General features: G+C 41.0%; 1 protein-coding gene across 2 annotated transcripts in view; it reads left to right on the plus strand.

Moving 5' to 3' along the window:
• The window catches only part of UBE4A (ubiquitination factor E4A), a 35,836-nt gene extending 16,935 nt beyond the window's left edge, over positions 1-18,901 (plus strand). The window contains exons 10-20 of one of the 2 annotated variants that reach the window (XM_045482995.1): positions 165-285; positions 1,820-2,124; positions 3,600-3,732; positions 4,782-4,969; positions 6,359-6,459; positions 6,575-6,688; positions 8,357-8,531; positions 12,344-12,524; positions 12,964-13,111; positions 14,621-14,778; positions 15,920-18,901. In XM_045482995.1, coding sequence (XP_045338951.1) covers positions 165-285; positions 1,820-2,124; positions 3,600-3,732; positions 4,782-4,969; positions 6,359-6,459; positions 6,575-6,688; positions 8,357-8,531; positions 12,344-12,524; positions 12,964-13,111; positions 14,621-14,778; positions 15,920-16,049 — 1,754 coding nt within the window. In that variant the 3' untranslated portion in view covers positions 16,050-18,901. Of the gene's footprint in view, positions 1-164; positions 286-1,819; positions 2,125-3,599; positions 3,733-4,781; positions 4,970-6,358; positions 6,460-6,574; positions 6,689-8,356; positions 8,532-12,343; positions 12,525-12,963; positions 13,112-13,324; positions 13,774-14,620; positions 14,779-15,919 lie in introns of those variants that run through there. The other variant, XM_045482996.1, reaches the window with a different exon arrangement.
• Positions 18,902-19,190: the final 289 nt, after the last annotated feature.

Genomic DNA, 19,190 nt, shown 5'->3' on the forward strand with positions numbered 1-19,190 from the left:
AAGAAATTACTAACAAAAACAACAAAACAAAAAAAAAAAATTTTTTTTTTTTTTTAAATCCTCACTGATAGCGGTATGGAAGTTGAGCTAGAGGAAGGGGACACTGGAGACCCCAGACAGAAGTCCGTGCCGAGTCATTTACTGTTCCTTTTACCCTCTTTGAGGTTTGGACAAAGAAACTTGTTTGATCCCAGCTGTGCAGGAGCCAAAGTTTCCCCAGAACTACAACCTTGTGACGGAGAACCTTGTCCTGACAGAGTACACCTTGTACTTGGGATTTCACAGGTAACTGTTCTGATATGATTAAGAAAGAACTGTTTCGTGGCGTTGATAACCAGAAGGTTGAAAGTGAGTCTCCCTTTATTCTGCACGCTCCCATTAGGATCTAATAGGAATGGGGTTTGTACGCGTTTGTGTGTACATGAGTTGGCTTTATCCAGATAACCTGAATTTACTTTTCATTCTTGACCTGCTACACTTCTCAAAAAGTAAAGACGCACTACTATTTTTCTCTAAACTTGAAATTTTGTAAATCGCTGTCTTCCTGTTGTGAGCTGTGGTAGTGGAATTGTTTTCTTTTAACTTTCCACTTCCTGCTCTTGAATTTTCATGACTTACTACTCCTGATGGAAAAAAGACAAAGCTCTACTCTCTGATACAGGGACAAAATTGACAAAATTAAAGATGTTTGTATGGGATTCCGGTAAGATGAGTAGGACCACAAAAGATCAAAGATCAAAAGGATTCTAGAAGTGGGAATGTTTAAGAACTAGAATGTCTGACTTCCAAAAATGGTTCTGGTTCTGGCTGGCCACAAGTCATTCTCTGATTTTCACCCCTCTGGTTTAACTGATTGTGAGTGCAAGTATAACTAAGGGAAGAAAGATGATACAGTCGGTAGGAAAAGGTCCTGAGGATAGCAGTTTTTAATGTTTTTTCAGGATACTTACATGGGCACAGAGCATGTTTTAAACCTCAGCAAATTTCTAGAAAAATGAGATTATATCTTTATCAGATAGTTTTTCTGTCCCTATTTTTGACGTTTTAAATGAAGTACTAGATAACAATGCAGCTTGTGTTCAGCCTGTTCAGTCACCTAGCTTCAGACCCAGGAATGAATGTTATCTGGTTTCCCCCATATTGGCTAGCTAACCCTAGACGCTATCTGTAGGACCAAAGAAGATGGCTTTGGACTGTACCCATAGAGACACCTATCCATAACATTGAATTATGGGGCTTCCTTTCATTAGAGAACATTTGGCTGACCCTTTGTGAAGAATAATTTTATGTCGAACAGCAGAGGCGTGGAAGCTGTTCTCAGGTTGCATCCCAGGTGGCTGCCGGTTTATATGTGGTCGTTACTAATCTAGAGGCCTCTTTCACCAGCTTTAGTTCTCAACTAACCGTAGAAAGACTGTCCATATAACCACATCCAAGTAGAATCATTGCAACGGTACAGTGTCGAAGTATCCTGCTAGGCTTTTCGTACTTGGTCTCATAGTTATTTTACGTGATAACAGCCCCTTCTACTCCCTGTCCGGCCAAGCTGCTGTTCTTTGGACGGTGCATTTCAGCTGAAGTGTGCTATTTGTAATTAGCGTCATTTATGTCAAATACCGGGTAACATTTTCCCGATGCTATGACCCCTGCCCTGTCAGCGATTTTTGTGAGTGCCTTTTGTGTCATCACGATTGCAGCGCCCTATATCCTAAAAGAGAATACTAGAATAAGTAAATGAGGACTTGTTTTTCCAACAGTCTGTACTCAGCTGTCCTATATGAGGCTCCTGACCCGGTGTCTTCTGCTTTCTTGGGGGCAGGTTGCATGATCAGATGGTAAAAATCAACCAAAATCTGCATCGGCTGCAGGTTGCCTGGCGGGATGCTCAGCAGAGTTCTAGCCCTGCTGCTGACAACCTTCGTGAGCAGTTTGAACGACTGATGACCATCTATCTTTCTACCAAGACTGCCATGACCGAGCCACAGATGCTACAAAATTGTCTGAATTTGCAGGTGTCCATGGCTGTTCTACTCGTTCAACTGGCCATAGGCAATGAGGGCTCACAGCCAATAGAGCTAACTTTTCCTTTGCCAGATGGCTACAGCTCTTTGGCTTATGTGCCAGGTAAGCAGGCTCTCCCTCGGGAACTGCCTATTTATAACTGTCTGAGTTTAACTGGGTCACTTCAGAAGTTTAATCCTCAAAATACCCTTTCCACTGTTTTTGGAGAAACAAATATGTAGCTACTATCTACTGGTCGAAGTATGGGAGAACTAACAGCTTTTTCCTCAGCCGTGTGTCCCCACTTCTTTGTGTATTAGAAAATAATCTTCAAAGGATTAAGTGCAGCCAGGGTTTTCAGAGCTGTTTAGTCTTAGCATTCGTGTTGTTTTTGTTGTTCAGCATACAAATTTATCTGCATGCCTCGCCCAGTGCTATTCTTCAGAGGGAAAAAAAAATCACCTCCTGTTGGTTAACCCACAAGGGAGGTTTGTTGGTGTGGAGTTGGCCGATATTGTCCATGAAGATCAGGTTATGTGTTGTTGATCACTGTATCGGTTATCTGTTGCTGAGTAACCAATCACCCTAAAACGTAGCACCTTAAAACAAACATTATCTCACACAGTTTTCTGAGGATCAGGAATCCAGGAGTGGCTTGGCCTCATGGTTCTGCCTCTGGGTCTTTTAGGAGGTTGCAGCCAAGCTGTCAGTCAGAGCCACAGGAATATGAGGACTCGACCAGGACTGGAGGATCTGCTTACAAGCCTGGTCATGTGGTTGTTGGCAAACCCTGATTGCCTCCTTTCCAGGTCACACGGATCTCTCCTGAGTACTGTTCGTAATATGGCAGCTGGCTTTCTCCAGAGCTAGTGACCAAAATGGAAGCTATAGGCTTTTATAACCTAACCATAGAAATGATACACCATTGCTTCTGTATGCTTCTACCCTAGAAGAGTGTAGGAGGGGACACACAAGGGCATGAATGCCAGGAAGCAAATACAATTGGAGGACGATCCTGGAGACTGATGACTATAGTCATCTAATCTAATGTATTCATCTTTATTAAAGATCGTGGGGGCGCCTAGGTGGCTCAGTCGGTTGAGTGTCCGACTTCAGCTTAGGTCATGATCTCACGGCTTGGCTCTTGAGTTCGAGCCCCGCATTGGGTTCTCTGCTGTCGGCATAGAGCCCACTTCATATCCTCTGTCCCCCTCTCTCTGTCCTTCCCCAGCTTGTTCGTTTTCTCTAAATAAATAAATAAATAAATAAGCTTAAATAAATAAATAAAAGGTTATTTAATGCACAGTTAACCTTGAGTATGGAAAAGAATGTAAATCAGTGTAGTTTCTTAAATTGCACTGGTGGGTTTAACAGTATTTTGTGTCTCTGCTATTCTCATATTTACTAGGATAGAAATAAAAACTGACTTAGATTTAAAGGAGATTCTACACTTAGGAACTGGTCACCATTCCTAGCATCTACAAAACATTTGGGATTTTTTAACCTTTACTGGGTAGAGCAAAAGGAAGGAATTTCAATATTGCTTAGTACAGAAAGTTAGGTGTTTCACTAATTACAGTGAGTATTTTCTCTTTCAGAATTTTTTGCAGATAACTTGGGTGACTTCCTCATTTTTCTCCGCCGCTTTGCTGATGACATCTTGGAGACGTCAGCAGATTCCCTGGAACATGTCCTCCACTTTATCACCATTTTCACTGGAAGCATAGAAAGGTGAAAGGCTGAGAGCTTGGCTCTGACACTGTTTAGAGGTGCAAAACCAAGCAACGCACACGCCTGAATCATAAGGGGTTGCCTTCAGAAGTTGTGTTAGCATTAATGAATCACGTGGCCATCCTTATGGGTAGCCCACAAATCCCACCCTTGAGAGGCACAATAAGCAAAGGACTTCGCCCACAGAGAATTTGAACCTGCATGTAAGATACCTGATGGGAGTTCCACTGCTAGTCCCTGGTTAAAATAGTTCCCTTAATGCCAGAAACCTTACCAGTGGCAGGCAGCTTCTAATGAGCTAATAATTGTACGCTAACAAAGTTTACCTTTGAAATTCTGAGTTGCATGGGTAGTAAACATATGTAGATGCTTTCTAATCTCATCTTTTCATTCATAGCTTCTGGTCCTCTTTCTCAAAGAAAGATGCTCACTGACCTGTAGAGTTGCTTCTCTGGGTTTTTTGTTTTTTGTTTTGTTTTGTTTTGTTTTGTTTTGTTTTGTTTCGGTATCTAGGCCAAAGGAAGCTGTGTACATAAGTGAAGATTTCTACACAAAGAAAATGATGCATAGTCCCCTGAGCCACATCAGTGAGAAGTAGGTAGAAGCCAGTCCTTTGCTGAGCTGAGCAGACCTAATGAAAAATCCTGAGTCAACAGGTGTTTATTAGGTACATGTGGGGTGCGTTATATAACAGTAACCTAGAAGAACTGCATCCCGGACCTTTTTCTCAGAAAGCTTAGGAAGACAAGTTTATCTTCAGTGAAACTGTCAGAGAATAGTAGGCAGTAAACAATGGATTATTATAGACAGGTACATATTAAATAGAAACTTAAGTACTCATCCTCATACTTGGTAAGCTGTTATCTCAAAAGTTGAATGATGTACCCTGCATTATCCCCCCCAGAAATTGCCAAGACTTGAAACTTCAGAGTCTTGTTTTTCTCTGTAACAGTGATAGAGGGTGTTTGGCTCCTCATGTGGAGGAAATAGTCATGAATTTGAGAGGTAAGTTCTCTACCTGCTCATCTTGCTTTCCGCCCTTTTTGCAGGATGAAGAATCCCCACCTGAGGGCCAAACTGGCTGAGGTATTGGAAGCAGTGATGCCTCACCTGGATCAGACCCCAAATCCCTTGGTATCCAGTGTGTTCCACCGGAAACGTGTGTTCTGCAACTTTCCCTATGCACCCCACCTTGCAGAAGCTCTAATCAAGGTCTTTGTGGACATTGAGTTTACAGGTAACACAGCCTAGAAGTGAGAAGCGCCATCATTTATTGAATATCTGCTATGTGCTGGTCTTGATGCTGAGTGCCTTTTTTTTTTTTTTTTTACATTGCCTCATTAATTTGTCACCATCTGGCAAGTTTTCCTGTACTGTCTTCATTGTACATATAAGGATGTGAGTGCTCGAGAAGATGAATTGTCTGTGTCTTACAACCACGTGGTAGAATCAGTTTGATTCTGTCTCACATCAAAACATATGCTCTTACCAATTTTGTTATATGCTTGATTTAATCATGCTCAAACAAAGCAGGCTGTCCGATCACAACCTAGGTCTTTATTTTTTTGTGCCTCCTAATTGCAGAATAGTGGGATGGTTCTTTTTTTTTTTTTTTTTTTTCTCCTTGTTTTTCAGTAAACTCTATCTCCAACATCGGCCTCAAACTCATGACCCTGAGATCAAGAGTAAACTACCCCATCTCAGTGAACAGTATATGTTAAGCGGTTATTTAAGACCCCCTTTAAAAGAGATGTCCTACCATTCAGTAATAAATATGGCTAACATTTAAAGAGACATTTAACATTGTACTGACTGCCTTTCCTATTTGGATTTTGGTTTTGTCACTTGCTCACCTCTGAGCCTTAGTTTCCTCATCCATAAAACGGGTTGAAGTGATGACTGACATAGTGCATGTAACCCTTCATAATACATACACTGTCACACAATAAGGTACTGCGTTTAACTCATATAACCATTTCAGCCCTTCACTTGCACTGGTAGAGAATGTATTACAATTCCTGTTTTATTTCTGAATTTGCAAGTTGAAAATGTTAAAAGACTTGTATTAAGTGGAGCCTAGATGTTCTGACTACAAATCCCATGTTCTTCTTTTATTATATGACCCACGCTACAGAGATCAAGTGGTTCCTCTGATAGGTCAAAACAGTGTAAGCATCAGGTTTTTAGCCCCTGACCTGATTTACCAGTTGGTTTCACAGCTTGGATGTTAGCCATGAAGAATGTGGGCCTTACTTAGTTTCCCATTTTGCAACAGTTGTCACTGCCACTGCCACAGTGGCCAGTTCAGAGGCCTCATTCAAAGTCTGAAAGTACTCTACATTTGGATATTGAGGCCTTTGTTTCCCCTGGCTTTTATTCTACAACTTAGACCATGTCCTTTTCAGCATAAGGTACCCTCTACATCTGTCTCCCTCTTGTTCTGTCAGTAAGGAAATAAGTAAACACTTGGCTGTAACTCTGGGCCTTTATAAACTCCCCAGGGCAGATTTTGCCAGTAGTTTTGACACATTCAGAATGAAATAAAATAGCTCCACGTGGACATAAGCTCTTACTCTTTCTCTAATAGCACTACCTTTGCTGGGTTTTTGCTCTTGCCCTTTTCCAGGAGACCCCCATCAGTTTGAACAGAAGTTTAATTACCGACGTCCCATGTATCCTATCCTAAGGTATATGTGGGGAACGGATACCTATCGAGAGAGCATTAAGGTGAGAGAGCTTTCACTGAAGCCAAAGCTGATTGACCCAGAGTTTTACTTCAGATAAGTCCCAGTGAGTTTTGGTTCAGTCCTAAAATGCTTTTGTCTTGGGCTGGGACTTACAGGATCTGGCTGACTATGCCTCAAAGAATTTAGAAGCCATGAATCCCCCACTTTTCCTCCGCTTTCTTAACCTGCTAATGAACGATGCCATCTTCCTTCTGGATGAAGCCATACAGGTGAGAATAGATAAAGAAATAATTTTTAAAACGTATTTAACTGCCCCTAATTCATCAAATAATGATCAATACATACTTTTTACCATCAAATTATAATAGAGCAATCCTCATGCCCCTAGTAGCAGTTTGGACACCAAAAATTTCTGAGTAGTAGTGTACCACCCACCTTGCCATTGCAGAGCTTGATAGGTGTTGTTCCATTAGAGATCAAGATCACGGGCCATTGAAGCCTCGTAAGCTAGGATGATATTTTGGCAGAGTGGAAAAGAAAGTGTGTTGGGGCGCTTGGGTAGCTCGGTTGGTTAAGCGTCCAACTCTTGATTTTGGCTCAGGCCATGATCCCATGATTCTTGGGATCGACCTCCAAGTCGGGCTCTGCACTGACAGTGAGGAAGGAGCCTACTTGGGATTCTCACTCTCCCTCTCTCTGCCCCTCCCCCACTCATGCATACATGTGCACTCTTTCTCCAAATAAGTAAATAAACTTTAAAAATGAAAACAAAAGCAAGGTAGAAGAAAGTGTGATGAGGCCAAACTAAGGTACCCTGGCAGGATTCATCAGGCCAGCACCACAAAAAGAAATCAAGAGGACCTTGCGTTTGGTCAGTGACTTTCAGCCACCTTCCATCCCATCTCATCAGTAACAGTGACTCACACAGGCAATGATTCTTATCCCTTTCCTAAAAGATCCTGATTTTTGCACCACCTTTTGGCGGGGGGGGGGGGGGGGGGCAAAAAAAATCTCTGGTTTAGGTTATTTTTTCACATAAACACTACCAAGTCACCAATACTCCCTCTGTCCATGACCTCCCAGATCTTTATATTTGAAACATAAGTTTCCCAAAGTATACACCAGGGTGCCTGTCAGCAACTTCAGTGCATCATATCCTTACCCACCCCTTACAGAGCTGCTTATTGCTCCTGTTAAAACTCTCCCTTCTCTGTGACAGGTGTCAGGTAGATAAGGCAGTGACCCAAAGGGAGAGGAAGCTGGTGAACAGCGAAGGTAGTCTGTTGGACAGACACAAGGTCCTCAGAGTGATTAGCAGCACCCCAGTAACTTGTCTTTAATTTGTGAGAAAAGCTCCTGCTTTTTTCATAAGCCCATACTTTGAGATTTTAGGTAGGTTTTCTTAGAAAACAAGAACAAGTCCTGTAAGAAACAGCCCCTTCTAAGCGAGAGCCATGTGACACAGAGAATGACACCAGATGGCATTGTCATAGGACTGTAAGAATGAGAAGTAGACAGTGTTTAATATTTATGCTTCTCCTTCCAGACAGCTTGCATATTTGATAGAGCTTTGTTTTTTGATAGGCAGTTTTGGAGTCTGGTTTTTTGTTTTGTTTTGTTTTCCATTTTTCAGGAAGGATTCATTCTTTTTTTCACTTCAGCCTGTTTATTTTTGCCTAGGTTTCCTACATTACACTATTTACCCCCCTTTCTACTTCACAGGCTATACTAGTGCAGACTAGAACTACCCGTAAGTCGACCCAAGCTCCGTCTATATAGAGCTCCAGCCCTATGCTGAGAAATAAAGGCTCGTGTTTCTCACATAGTGCCTGGTTTTCCCAACTTAGTAAACTAGATTTTAAGCAGAACCACTTAAATACCATCTTCCCTTCAAATGCACTTTCGTCTCTGATACATTTCACCTCTGATTTCTGTAGTATCTGAGCAAGATAAAGATTCAACAGATTGAGAAAGACCGAGGCGAATGGGATAGTCTGACTCCAGAAGCCCGCCGAGAGAAGGAGGCTGGCCTACAGATGTTTGGACAGCTGGCACGTTTCCATAACATCATGTCCAATGAAACAATTGGTACCCTTGCCTTTCTGACATCAGGTAAGGACACAAAGCACTGTCTTCCCAAAAAGTCCAGTGGTCAAGACCTGCTTCATGTGAGGGATCAGCCCAGAGGAAACCAAGAGTTCAGACTCTGGTGATGTGTGCTCCATCGGGAAATGAATCACTAGAGAAGCTTCAAGATGCCCATTGTTGACATGGGAAATGTTCACCCTCACACTGCTACCAGAAAGCATAAGTTGGTATGATTTTTCTTGAGGACAAGGTAGCCATATAAATATATGTGGGGGGGGGGTGTGAGTGTGTGTGTGTGTGTGTGTGCGTGTGTGTTAACCTGAAGAATATTCTTGAACTCTGGTTAAATGTGGTAGGTCCACATTTATCTCCACTCCCTCTAGAGCTAGTGTCCCAATTCAGTAGCCACTTGCCACATGTAGCTATCGGACATTTTTAATTGGGCTAGTCTGGGGGCGCCTGGGTGGCTCAGGCAGTTGAGCATCCAACTCTTGATTTCATTGCAAGTCGTGATCTCACAGTTTCATGAATTCGAGCCCCACAGCAGGCTCTGCCCTGACAACGTGGAGACTGCCTGGGATTCTACCCCCCCTTGCCAAATGAATAAAAATTGTTTTTTAATAAATAAATGTGGCTAGTCTGAATTGAGATACATAAAACACCTCAAGACTTAGTATTTTTAATGTAAAATATTTCATTAATAATTTTATATTGATTACATGTAAAATAATAACCAAGGATCACCAGGCATTTGAGGAAATCCTCCAACATGAAACATAGATATTTGATGAAAACTTAAAAAAAAAATCTTTAGGGGCGCCTGGGTGGCTCAGTTGGTTGAGCATCCGACTTCGGCTCAGGCCGTGATCTCACGGTCTGTGAGTTCGAGCCCCGTGTCAGGCTCTGTGCTGGCAACTCAGAGCCTGGAGCCTGCTTCAGATTCTGTGTCTCCTCTCTCTCAGCCCCTCCCCCACTCATGCTCTGTCTCTCTCTGTCTCTCAAAAATAAATAAACGTTAAAAAAAAATTTTTTTGGGGGGGGCGCCTGGGTGGCGCAGTCGGTTAAGCGTCCGACTTCAGCCAGGTCACGATCTCGCGGTCCGTGAGTTCGAGCCCCGCGTCAGGCTCTGGGCTGATGGCTCAGAGCCTGGAGCCTGTTTCCGATTCTGTGTCTCCCTCTCTCTCTGCCCCTCCCCCATTCATGCTGTGTCTCTCTCTGTCCCAAAAATAAATAAAACGTTGAAAAAAAAAAAATTAAAAAAAAAAATAAAAAATAAAATTTTTTTTTAATTAAAAAAAATAAAAAAAAAATCTTTATAATCTCAGAGGGATAAGAGAAGATACAACATCCATAAAACAAGAACAAAGAATTATTTAAAGAACAAGAAAGAGCTCTTGGACGTTAAAAATATGACAAGTAATTTTTACCTGTCAGAATGGTTAAAAGATCGACTTAAGGGGCTGTTCCATGAAAGCAGAACAGAAAGACTTAGAATGGAAAGGATAAGAAAATAAAGGATCAATGTAGAAAGTCTTAAAAGAGAAAAATGGAGTGGAGGAAATTATCAAAGAATAATACCAAAATTTCTCAAAGACTAAAAGCTTCTACACTGAAAGGGCCATCATGTGCCCAACACAAGGAATTTTTAAATTTTCACACTAAGGTGTTATTGTGACAGGAAATCAAGGTAAAGAGAAGATCCTAAAGGGTCCCAGAGAAAAGTCCGGTCATGTCAATGGTTTAAGTATGAAATGTCTTTGATTTTCATAGCAGTGACAATGGAAGCTGGCACACACTCCTCATGGAAAATAGTTTTGCAGCCTAGAACTCTAGCCAGCCAAATTATCACTTCTGTTTGAGGGTGAACCTGAGGACATTTTTAGACATGAAGGTGTCAGATTTACTTCCAGAATACTCTTTCTTGAGAAGCTACAAAAAGATCTTCTCCATTAAAGTGAGAGAGTAAACCCAGAAGGAGGAAGGTGGAATCCCCTAAGAGAGACACAAGAGAAGTGCCCAGGATGATGGTAAAAGGAGCTCGTGTGACCACCACACAGCAGGTGTATAGAGCCAGGAGTCCAGATGGGAGCTTCCAGAAGGAGCAGTTCGAAAAAGAAGGGCTAGAAATGATCCTATCGAGAGCTTTACATTTCTTGGGGAGAGTTTAGGAAGATTGAGTGATTGGTACTGTAAAAATAAGCAAGCCAGTTTGTTAATAGTTCTATTAAAAACTGCATATGTATTACTTTATATACGTAATCATTAGGACACTATGTCACTCTACTGTGAATGATATTTATATAATCTTAATGACTATATACTGGGAGGATTTGTATTTATGAAAGAGAGACAGGAAATAAGAGTTAAACTGTCATCAGTAGTGGTGTCAATATTGACAGTGACTAAAATTATAAGATCCAGAACCAGTAGTACTAAGCAAGCCATATCGTGCTGTTTGGCTTCTTAAAACCTGACAAGTGTTAATGTTTTGTTTTAAATTTCTGTGGAGTTTATGTCTTTTGCCCTAGCAATTCCTTAAAAATTCATTGTAAGGAAGTAGTAAGTCTACAAAATATGTACACAGTGAAATTCATCAATAAGTGAAATGCTGGGGCACCCGGCTGGTTCAGTCGACGGAGCGCTGCAACTTGGTGTCAGGGCTGTGAGGTGGAGCCCCATGCTGGGTGTGGAGATGACTTAAGCATAAAATCTTTTTTTCAATAAATACAAATAAGTGAAATGCTTATAGTAGAATGGCTAGCAATAAAGATGAATAACTTAAGGTGAAATCGCACACTGCAAAACTATGTGGTCGTTAAAAAGGGTGCAGGGGCTCCGGGTGGCTTAGTTGGTGGAGCATCTGACTTTTGGTTTTGGCTCAGGTCGTGATCTCACAGTTCATGAGTTCGAGCCCCGCGTCGGGCTCTGTCTGTGCTGACAGCGCGGAGCCTGCTTGCGATCTCTCTCCCTCCCTCTCTCTCTGACCCTCCCTGGCTTGTGCACGTGCTTGCTCTCTCACTCTCCGTCTCTCAAAAAATAAATACTTTTTTTAAAGAAGTGCAAATCAGGGGCGCCTGGGTGGCGCAGTCGGTTAGGCGTCCGACTTCGGCCAGGTCACGATCTCGCGGTCCGGGAGTTCGAGCCCCGCGTCGGGCTCTGGGCTGATGGCTCAGAGCCTGGAGCCTGTTTCCGATTCTGTGTCTCCCTCTCTCTCTGCCCCTCCCCCGTTCATGCTCTGTCTCTCTCTGTCCCAAAAATGAATAAACGTTGAAAAAAAAAAAATTAAAAAAAAAAAAAAAAAAAAAAAGAAGTGCAAATCATTGCTATTCTGCAGAAGTCTGTCTGATGGAAATGCTCTGTAAATCTGGACTAATACTAGATACTAGCCATGTGTGGCTGTTGAACACTTGCAGTGTGGTTAGTGTGACTGAGAGACTGAATTTTAAATTAAATAGCCTCATGGGGCCAGTGGCTACCATGTTGGACAACACAGGAACATACATTTACTAAAATGGTAAGATAGTTATGATATAGTTAACTGAAAAAGTAAGTTACAGAATATGTACACCATGATAATCATTTTGTTTTAAAAATGTGTATGTAAATATAGACAAAAGCTAAAAGGAAGTATTAGCAAAATGTTAACAGTGTTTATTTCTGGGTGCTAGGTTTATATTTTGTTTTTGCTCACCGCGGTTCTCTAACACAACTGCAATGAAAATGTATTACTTGTATAATTTAAAAACTATTTCCCAGAGGTCTCCAAGTGAAACTCTAAGACATAATAAAAGATGGTTTATGGGTTGAGTTTTCATAGACTTTGCCTTTTTTTCTAGAGATCAAATCACTCTTTGTGCATCCTTTCCTGGCTGAGCGCATCATCTCCATGTTGAACTACTTCCTGCAGCACCTGGTTGGCCCCAAGATGGGGGCCTTAAAAGTCAAGGACTTCAGTGAATTTGACTTCAAACCCCAGCAGCTCGTATCAGATATCTGCACTATCTACTTAAATCTTGGGTACCTGAGATTTAATTGGACAAGCCAGAGGGAATGCTAATGTTTTAATTTGGGATTTTGATAATGGAATGACTGGTGATTATGTGCGAATAGAAAAATGGTTCATTTCTAGTTGGTTAGATGAAAGAATTTTATGTAGTTTTAATAATGAAGTGTTGTATGACCTATGGGACATTGTTCAGATTTTTCAACATTCTGCCTTTATCTGTGCAAAGATAAACTTTACTAGTTTTAACCAATGTTTGGAAAAGCAGTATTCTTTTAAGGTTGCAGGATACTTGATAGACTTCCTTGCTAAAAACTAGAAGAAATCTTTCTATAATCAAAAGAACATTCGTGGCGTGTAAGTGGTGGGGAGCCTTGTTCCTCGACCCAGATGTTATCTCCTTCATTGACCTACCCTCTGATGTTCAGTTTTTTTCTGATGCTGACCTTCCAGGGATGAGGAGAACTTCTGTGCCACTGTGCCCAAGGATGGTCGTTCCTATTCCCCAACTCTCTTTGCGCAGACAGTCCGAGTCCTGAAGAAAATAAATAAGCCCGGGAATATGATTGTGGCTTTCAGCAACTTAGCAGAGAGAATCAAGGTGAGGAGGAGAATTTGTTTATTAATGTATTCAGTAGAAATCGCTTTGTGGACTCAGCTGTTCTTCTGGTTACCCTATTTCAAAGGGTAAAAAGGATATTGTCTTGAGAAAACAAACATGATTCTTGCCAGGCAGTGAATAAGTAGAACTACCTTGTTTTTATTTTAAGTTCGTATTTTAAATCCAGTTAGTTAACATACAATGTTGTATTAGTTCCAGGTGTACAATGTAGTGATTCAGCACTTCCACACATCACCATATCTTATCATCACTACCATATTAATTCTCTTGTCAACACGAGAGGGAAGAACAGAAAATCGATTTAAGAAACTTCTACTGGAAGAGAAGAATGTACAGATTTTTATAGGCTGTTTTTATGAAAACTTTTCTGCACGGTGTTACCAATAGGTTTGAAAACCTATGTCATTAACCCAGAACTTTTTCAAATAGAATTCAAGATCAGTTGTTTTTAGTCATTTGATTTTTATGGATTTTCTCTGTTCATTATATTTGTACTTAGTAGTTGGCTTATATGGGAATAGTCATACATTTGATAGATAAAAATACTGTCTTATATTCAGCTAATCCCTCTGGTTGAAGTTTGATCGACCTTCATTAGCATTACAAAGAAGGGAAAATCATGGCACCGACTCTAATAGAAAACCTTCCTTATTAAAAAAAAAAAAAAAAAAAAAAAGTGGTGTCTGGGTGGCTCAGTCCGTTAACCCTCCGACTCTTGATTTCAACTCAGGTTATGATCTCATGGTTCATGAGTTTGAGCCCACAAGGGGCTCTATGCTGACGGCTCAGAGTCTAGAGCCTGCTTCGGATTCCGTGTCTCCCTCTTTCTCTGCCCCTCCACAACTCACACACTCTCTCTCTCTCAAAAATAAATAAACATTAAAAATTTTTTTTTAAATAAATAAACTGTTTAAAAAAAAAAAAAAGCAAATCTTCCTTACTGACATCAGTGTTCCCTTCCTTGAGCTACTTTTTGAGTTGGGTTCCATCTTGCCTAGAGCTTACCCAGGTGGCTTCTTGAGGAACTAGAGTCATGAAGAGATCAAAATGTTGAAGCTACTTTAAACTCCTCCTATACCTGTTTGTAACTAAAACCAGAAGCTGCCTTTCATACATAGACTGCATGAGTGATGGAGCACTGTGTAAATAATTCCTCCCACCATCCCCTTTTCAATTATGACATTTACAGTAGGGCTGTTGCCAGAAGGATCTCCCATGTGATGTGTTTCTTTTTCTGTTAACACTTAAACCCATCTCTAGTGATGACCGCCAGCAGCTGAGGCAAACTCAAGTTTCAGAATTAGGGTTGAATGTTAAATTCGCTTTTATAATACCTGTCTTGGCTTGTGTAGAAAAGAAGGCTGAGGATTGTCATTGTCTCTGTAAAGAACACCCAAAAATAACCCTTGAAGATTAAGGTATAGTCAGTGAGCGTTTTGAATTCAGCGACTCTGTGAAGTCACCTTAACTACCAGGTTTTGTGCTTAGTCTCTAGCAGACCTCCAGCAACAGGAAGAGGAGACGTACGCAGACGCCTGCGATGAGTTCCTGGATCCCATCATGAGCACGCTCATGTCCGACCCTGTGGTGCTGCCATCCTCCAGAGTCACTGTGGATAGATCCACCATTGCCAGACATCTGCTCAGGTATGCCGGCCCCAAAGAACAGCCCCAGGCGGCAGATGCACGTTTGTTTGCTCTCCTCTTTTCGCAGTTTCCTAATAGAGAGCTGAGCGCCCAGCAGGTGTCCCACGTTCTTGATTTATTAGTGAGCTGGGGAGGCATTTCGGTAGAGGTGTATCGCTTGATTGGTAAGGATTTAAACCTCCACGACAAGACACTCCGTTGAGAAATTTCCTTAAGGAAGTCCTCTCTGGCAGTGTATGTTACGAATTAGGTCAACCTGAAGTAGAAGTTGACTGAAACTTGTTTTAATTTTATTTCAGTTGTAAAAATATAAACGACCAGTTTGTTTTGTTTAACTTGGTTTTTACACTGTAGCCATCACATGGGTTAACCCGTCTGCTGCTGCTGCTACGGTACTCAGCCATGGTGGCCACCAAGCCTGCAGGCCGTACGTGCTACATTAGATAGAAATGGGTACTGAGAGACTCTTCCTACTTAGAAATTAAGTTCTAGAAGTTGACCCAAACTTAAGGAAATACTGTTGCTTAAACATCGCAAAAAGGGATTTTCGACTTCATGGTATTTGGTATTAAGCATTTACTATATGCATAATGCTGTACCAGGTGGTATGTCTTTTCCAAAGCATCAGTGAAAACTTATATTGTATTGTGGCCTCAGGATACAGACAGAAAACTGAGCAGCCCTTAAAGTATACTAGAACCTCTTACCTGTCAGGAAACCGTAATCTGCATTGACTTAATGTAGCAGTCAGCCAACTAACTCAGGTATCAGTCTACAGGGCTTTATCCCTTAAGATCTTAGGCTGTCTCGAGAGTCTGTCACTAAAACTACAAACAGCTCTTTACGCTGACATGAGTGCACAGGCTCTCCGCCTCAGGGAAATCCAATCAAGGATCGTCTGAACAGCAATGTCGAAATAAAGTTTGTTAAGAAGCAGAGAGACCACGTAGCTAAAGAGTCTGCAGAACACCAAAAACCACTCTTTCTCATCTCATTCTTTCTGGCCTCAAGTCGGCACTCGACTCTGTCACAGTGCGGTCTAGCTTCAGTCCCACAGGGAGATGCACCAGCTGGTCTAGCTTGGGCTCCGGGTGTCAGAACTTGCGGAAATAACCCCTTTCCCTTTCTCTCTTTGTCCCAGTGACCAAACCGATCCCTTTAACCGTAGTCCCCTCACCATGGACCAGATCCGGCCAAACACAGAACTAAAAGAAAAAATACAACGGTGGCTCGCAGAGAGGAAACAACAACAAAAGGAGCAACTTGAATAAATTACTGTGAACTAAACGAACCAAAAACCCAATCCCAGAGTGTAGATAAACAATTGTTTGTGGTTTCTCTCTTTTTTTGGTTCTGTTCCTTTTCTTTTTCTTTCTTTTTTTTTTTTTTTTTTAACTAGATTAGAGAACTGCTCTTGCTGAAATTATGATACTTTAGATTTATTCCTAAGAACTTTACAGTGCTCTCCTGGCTTGCAGGAAATTATGTTTATTATAGCAGCGCCAAGTTTAGAAACGATTGCTAATTGTACCCTTTGTTCTCTCTTCCTACTCTTTTTTCTTCCTTTTCCTACCTTAAGTTATATTAACTTCAGCTACTAAAACTTCCTGCCATCTTACTGTTGTTCTTCCAAGAACTGCTCGAACACCTTTGGTGAACACGGCTTTTAAGTATATGGGGTCACATATTTCAGTGACAGCTGACACCACCAGAAAGTCCTATGTCGTCAAGCTATTTACTAGTCTTCATGACCCGGATGTCAGCCCTTTTCTTGTTACGGCTCCGCCATGTTACAGAATAACCTTTCACATAAAAGCAGATACCTTGATGTTTGAGTAGACTTTTGAATATAATAGATGAGATTTTCAAAAAGGAATCTGATGCAATTTCTGTTGGTAGATCTTAATTTTGTGTTCTCTTGTAACTCAAAAGATCCCATGAAATCGCCCCTGGGGTTATTACTACCCAAAAACTTATATATACCCCATAATATTTTTAGGAGGATTGGTAGGACAGATGTGAATTGTTGACACTTTCTTCAGAAAATTCTGAGGTGAAAGAAAAAAGGAAGAAAACTGTTGCTATAAGGACTAGGCTTGAGTAGAAAAGTTAGGGAACAAATATGGTAACCATGAAAAATGTCATTTTAAGACACTCATCAACAGCATATCTCAGTATATATATACACCATGTACATTTTTATATTGGTCTAGTGTAAACTGGGTACCACTTTATATTGTCTCTTCCATGGTAAGATGTATGCAGTGTGTGGCCATGTTTACTGACACACTTATTCTAGACAAAATTCTGAGACTATAACATGTATATAGTTAACGTTTGTTTGGGCCTGTGACCCAATTTCCAAGATCTGCTTCTAACTCAGCCTTAGATCATCAATTAGCAAAGTAGGAATTTGAGCACAACCTTGTCCACAGCCAATTTAAATATCCACTTAGCCCTGTGTAGTTAGCAGGCGGATGGGCCCCACTTGTCCAAGTTGAGCTCGTGCTCCCTACGCAAAGGTGCAGCTTACCGTGCTAAGTGAGGCACATTCCCCCAGGGACTACAGCACTATCCCCGTAAGCCTGAATATATCATAAGTGACAGAGTGATATGATCTAGAAACAGGGGTCACTGCTTCATTTTTAACCATGGCCTCTTTCAGAGAAGATGGTAGTTGTACGATATTCCAGCACAAGTTGCTCTAAGCAGTCCTTGATGTGCTTTTGATGGCGTCACTTGGAAAACCTCGTATCAGCGGGAATCCCACACTAGGTAAAGTTGCCTGTTGCTGTTGCTTATAATGAAAAGAAAAAGGAGTCTAGGACTCTTGGAAATGCCAGAATGTAAGATACTAATTTAGTCTGCAACCTGGGCCTTTCAGGCTTGGGTTAACAGGATTTGTTTATTTTCTTAAGATGAGCTTCATTTCATATTTATTAGCCTCCTGCTCTGCGAATGAACTGTGTATAAAAAAATAAGCTTCTATCTACTTGCATTTATTTTCCAAACCCAATGTAATAGGATGTTTTGTTTTTTTTTTTTAAGCGCGGAAAAGACCCAGTTTTAGGACAAAATTGGAGGAAAAATGGGTACAAAACCTCAGAAGGCAGCTGTTGCCAGCAGCTTTCTAGTTAACAACCTCTATGCTGCCTCTTGTATCTGTGTCTGTACTCTACTTCTGTGGTCTTCAGATTGTAAGCCTTTTCTGGCAAGCCTTTTTTTTTTTTTTTTAAGTTATTTCCTGAAACTTTTTATGAATGGCTGTGGCACCATTAATGCTGCTGAGTATCTTTAAACTCATCACAAAAGCAAGTGTTTAGCTTAAGGCCACTGTTGGTTAGGAAACCAAGTGTCCTCTGTGCCTTTTTTTCTTTTTCTTTCCTTAATTTAAGAACATCCCGAAAACGAGACTAAAAAATTATCATCTTGATACACCGTGGTGTATATACGCGCTCAGAAGCTTGAAGAGATGTTTTGTTGTCTGAAACTCAGAAGCAGCTCTAAGTCTATTCAAGCAGACTTTCTGATATCCCTAGTTTTAAGTGCTGGCTTTGCTGGAGTATGATAGGAAAATGAAGACTCTTTATCAGCTCTAGTATTGCTTACCAAGAGGGTAATAACTAAACTTGGAAAATTATTTAAGTAGGTTTTATCAAGCAATCTTGGTTTATTTGGTTGTTGTTTTTTTTTTTAATATATATAGTTTTTAATGGATATGTAAAAACAAAGAAACTTTAAAAGTTTTTTACCGGTGCAGGTGAAGGTGCCAGTTCCTATTTGGTATCACAGTCTACAAAAGCTTCATTACTTTATTTGATGCTGGTTGCTAAGCAGCCATTGCCCAGAGCAGAAGTCTACTGGGTGCCTTTACAAGCCAGAGAGGCTGACGCTGCACTGTTGATGTCATATGAGGAAATAATGCACATGCTCTAACTGCAACACAGGAAAACCTAGAAACAAATAAACAAAAAAATAAAACAAAACAACAAAAAGGTTGATTGAAATAAAATTTGATCAACATAACTGTATTTTGAAACATTCCAGGAAGGTTACTTCTTGTCAAACTTGCCTGGGGGTGTTTGTTCAAAGCTTGTATTTAATAAATGAACACCTGACTTACGACCTTTGTTATCACTTCCTTCATTACGGTATGAAAAGCTAGTGGCAGTTTCAGAAATCCCCTTGAAATTTTAGAGGACTCTGACCTTCACTTCTGTTCAAGGTGCTATCAAATGTGTGTCACCTGGCTGACCTGCCTTACCAGGCTTCTGGTCCTGGAGTTACCCAGATGAGTCTTGGGGCATGTTTTTCCCTAATCAGTTCACTTCTGGCTTCACTTTTCTTTATCAGGCCTAAACCCCAGGTCTTTCATTTTAATCATTCACTACCATGTTCCCTGTCTTGCCCTT

Source organism: Leopardus geoffroyi, chromosome D1 (assembly GCF_018350155.1).
Source record: "Leopardus geoffroyi isolate Oge1 chromosome D1, O.geoffroyi_Oge1_pat1.0, whole genome shotgun sequence".
NCBI classification, from domain to species: Eukaryota; Metazoa; Chordata; class Mammalia; order Carnivora; family Felidae; genus Leopardus; species Leopardus geoffroyi.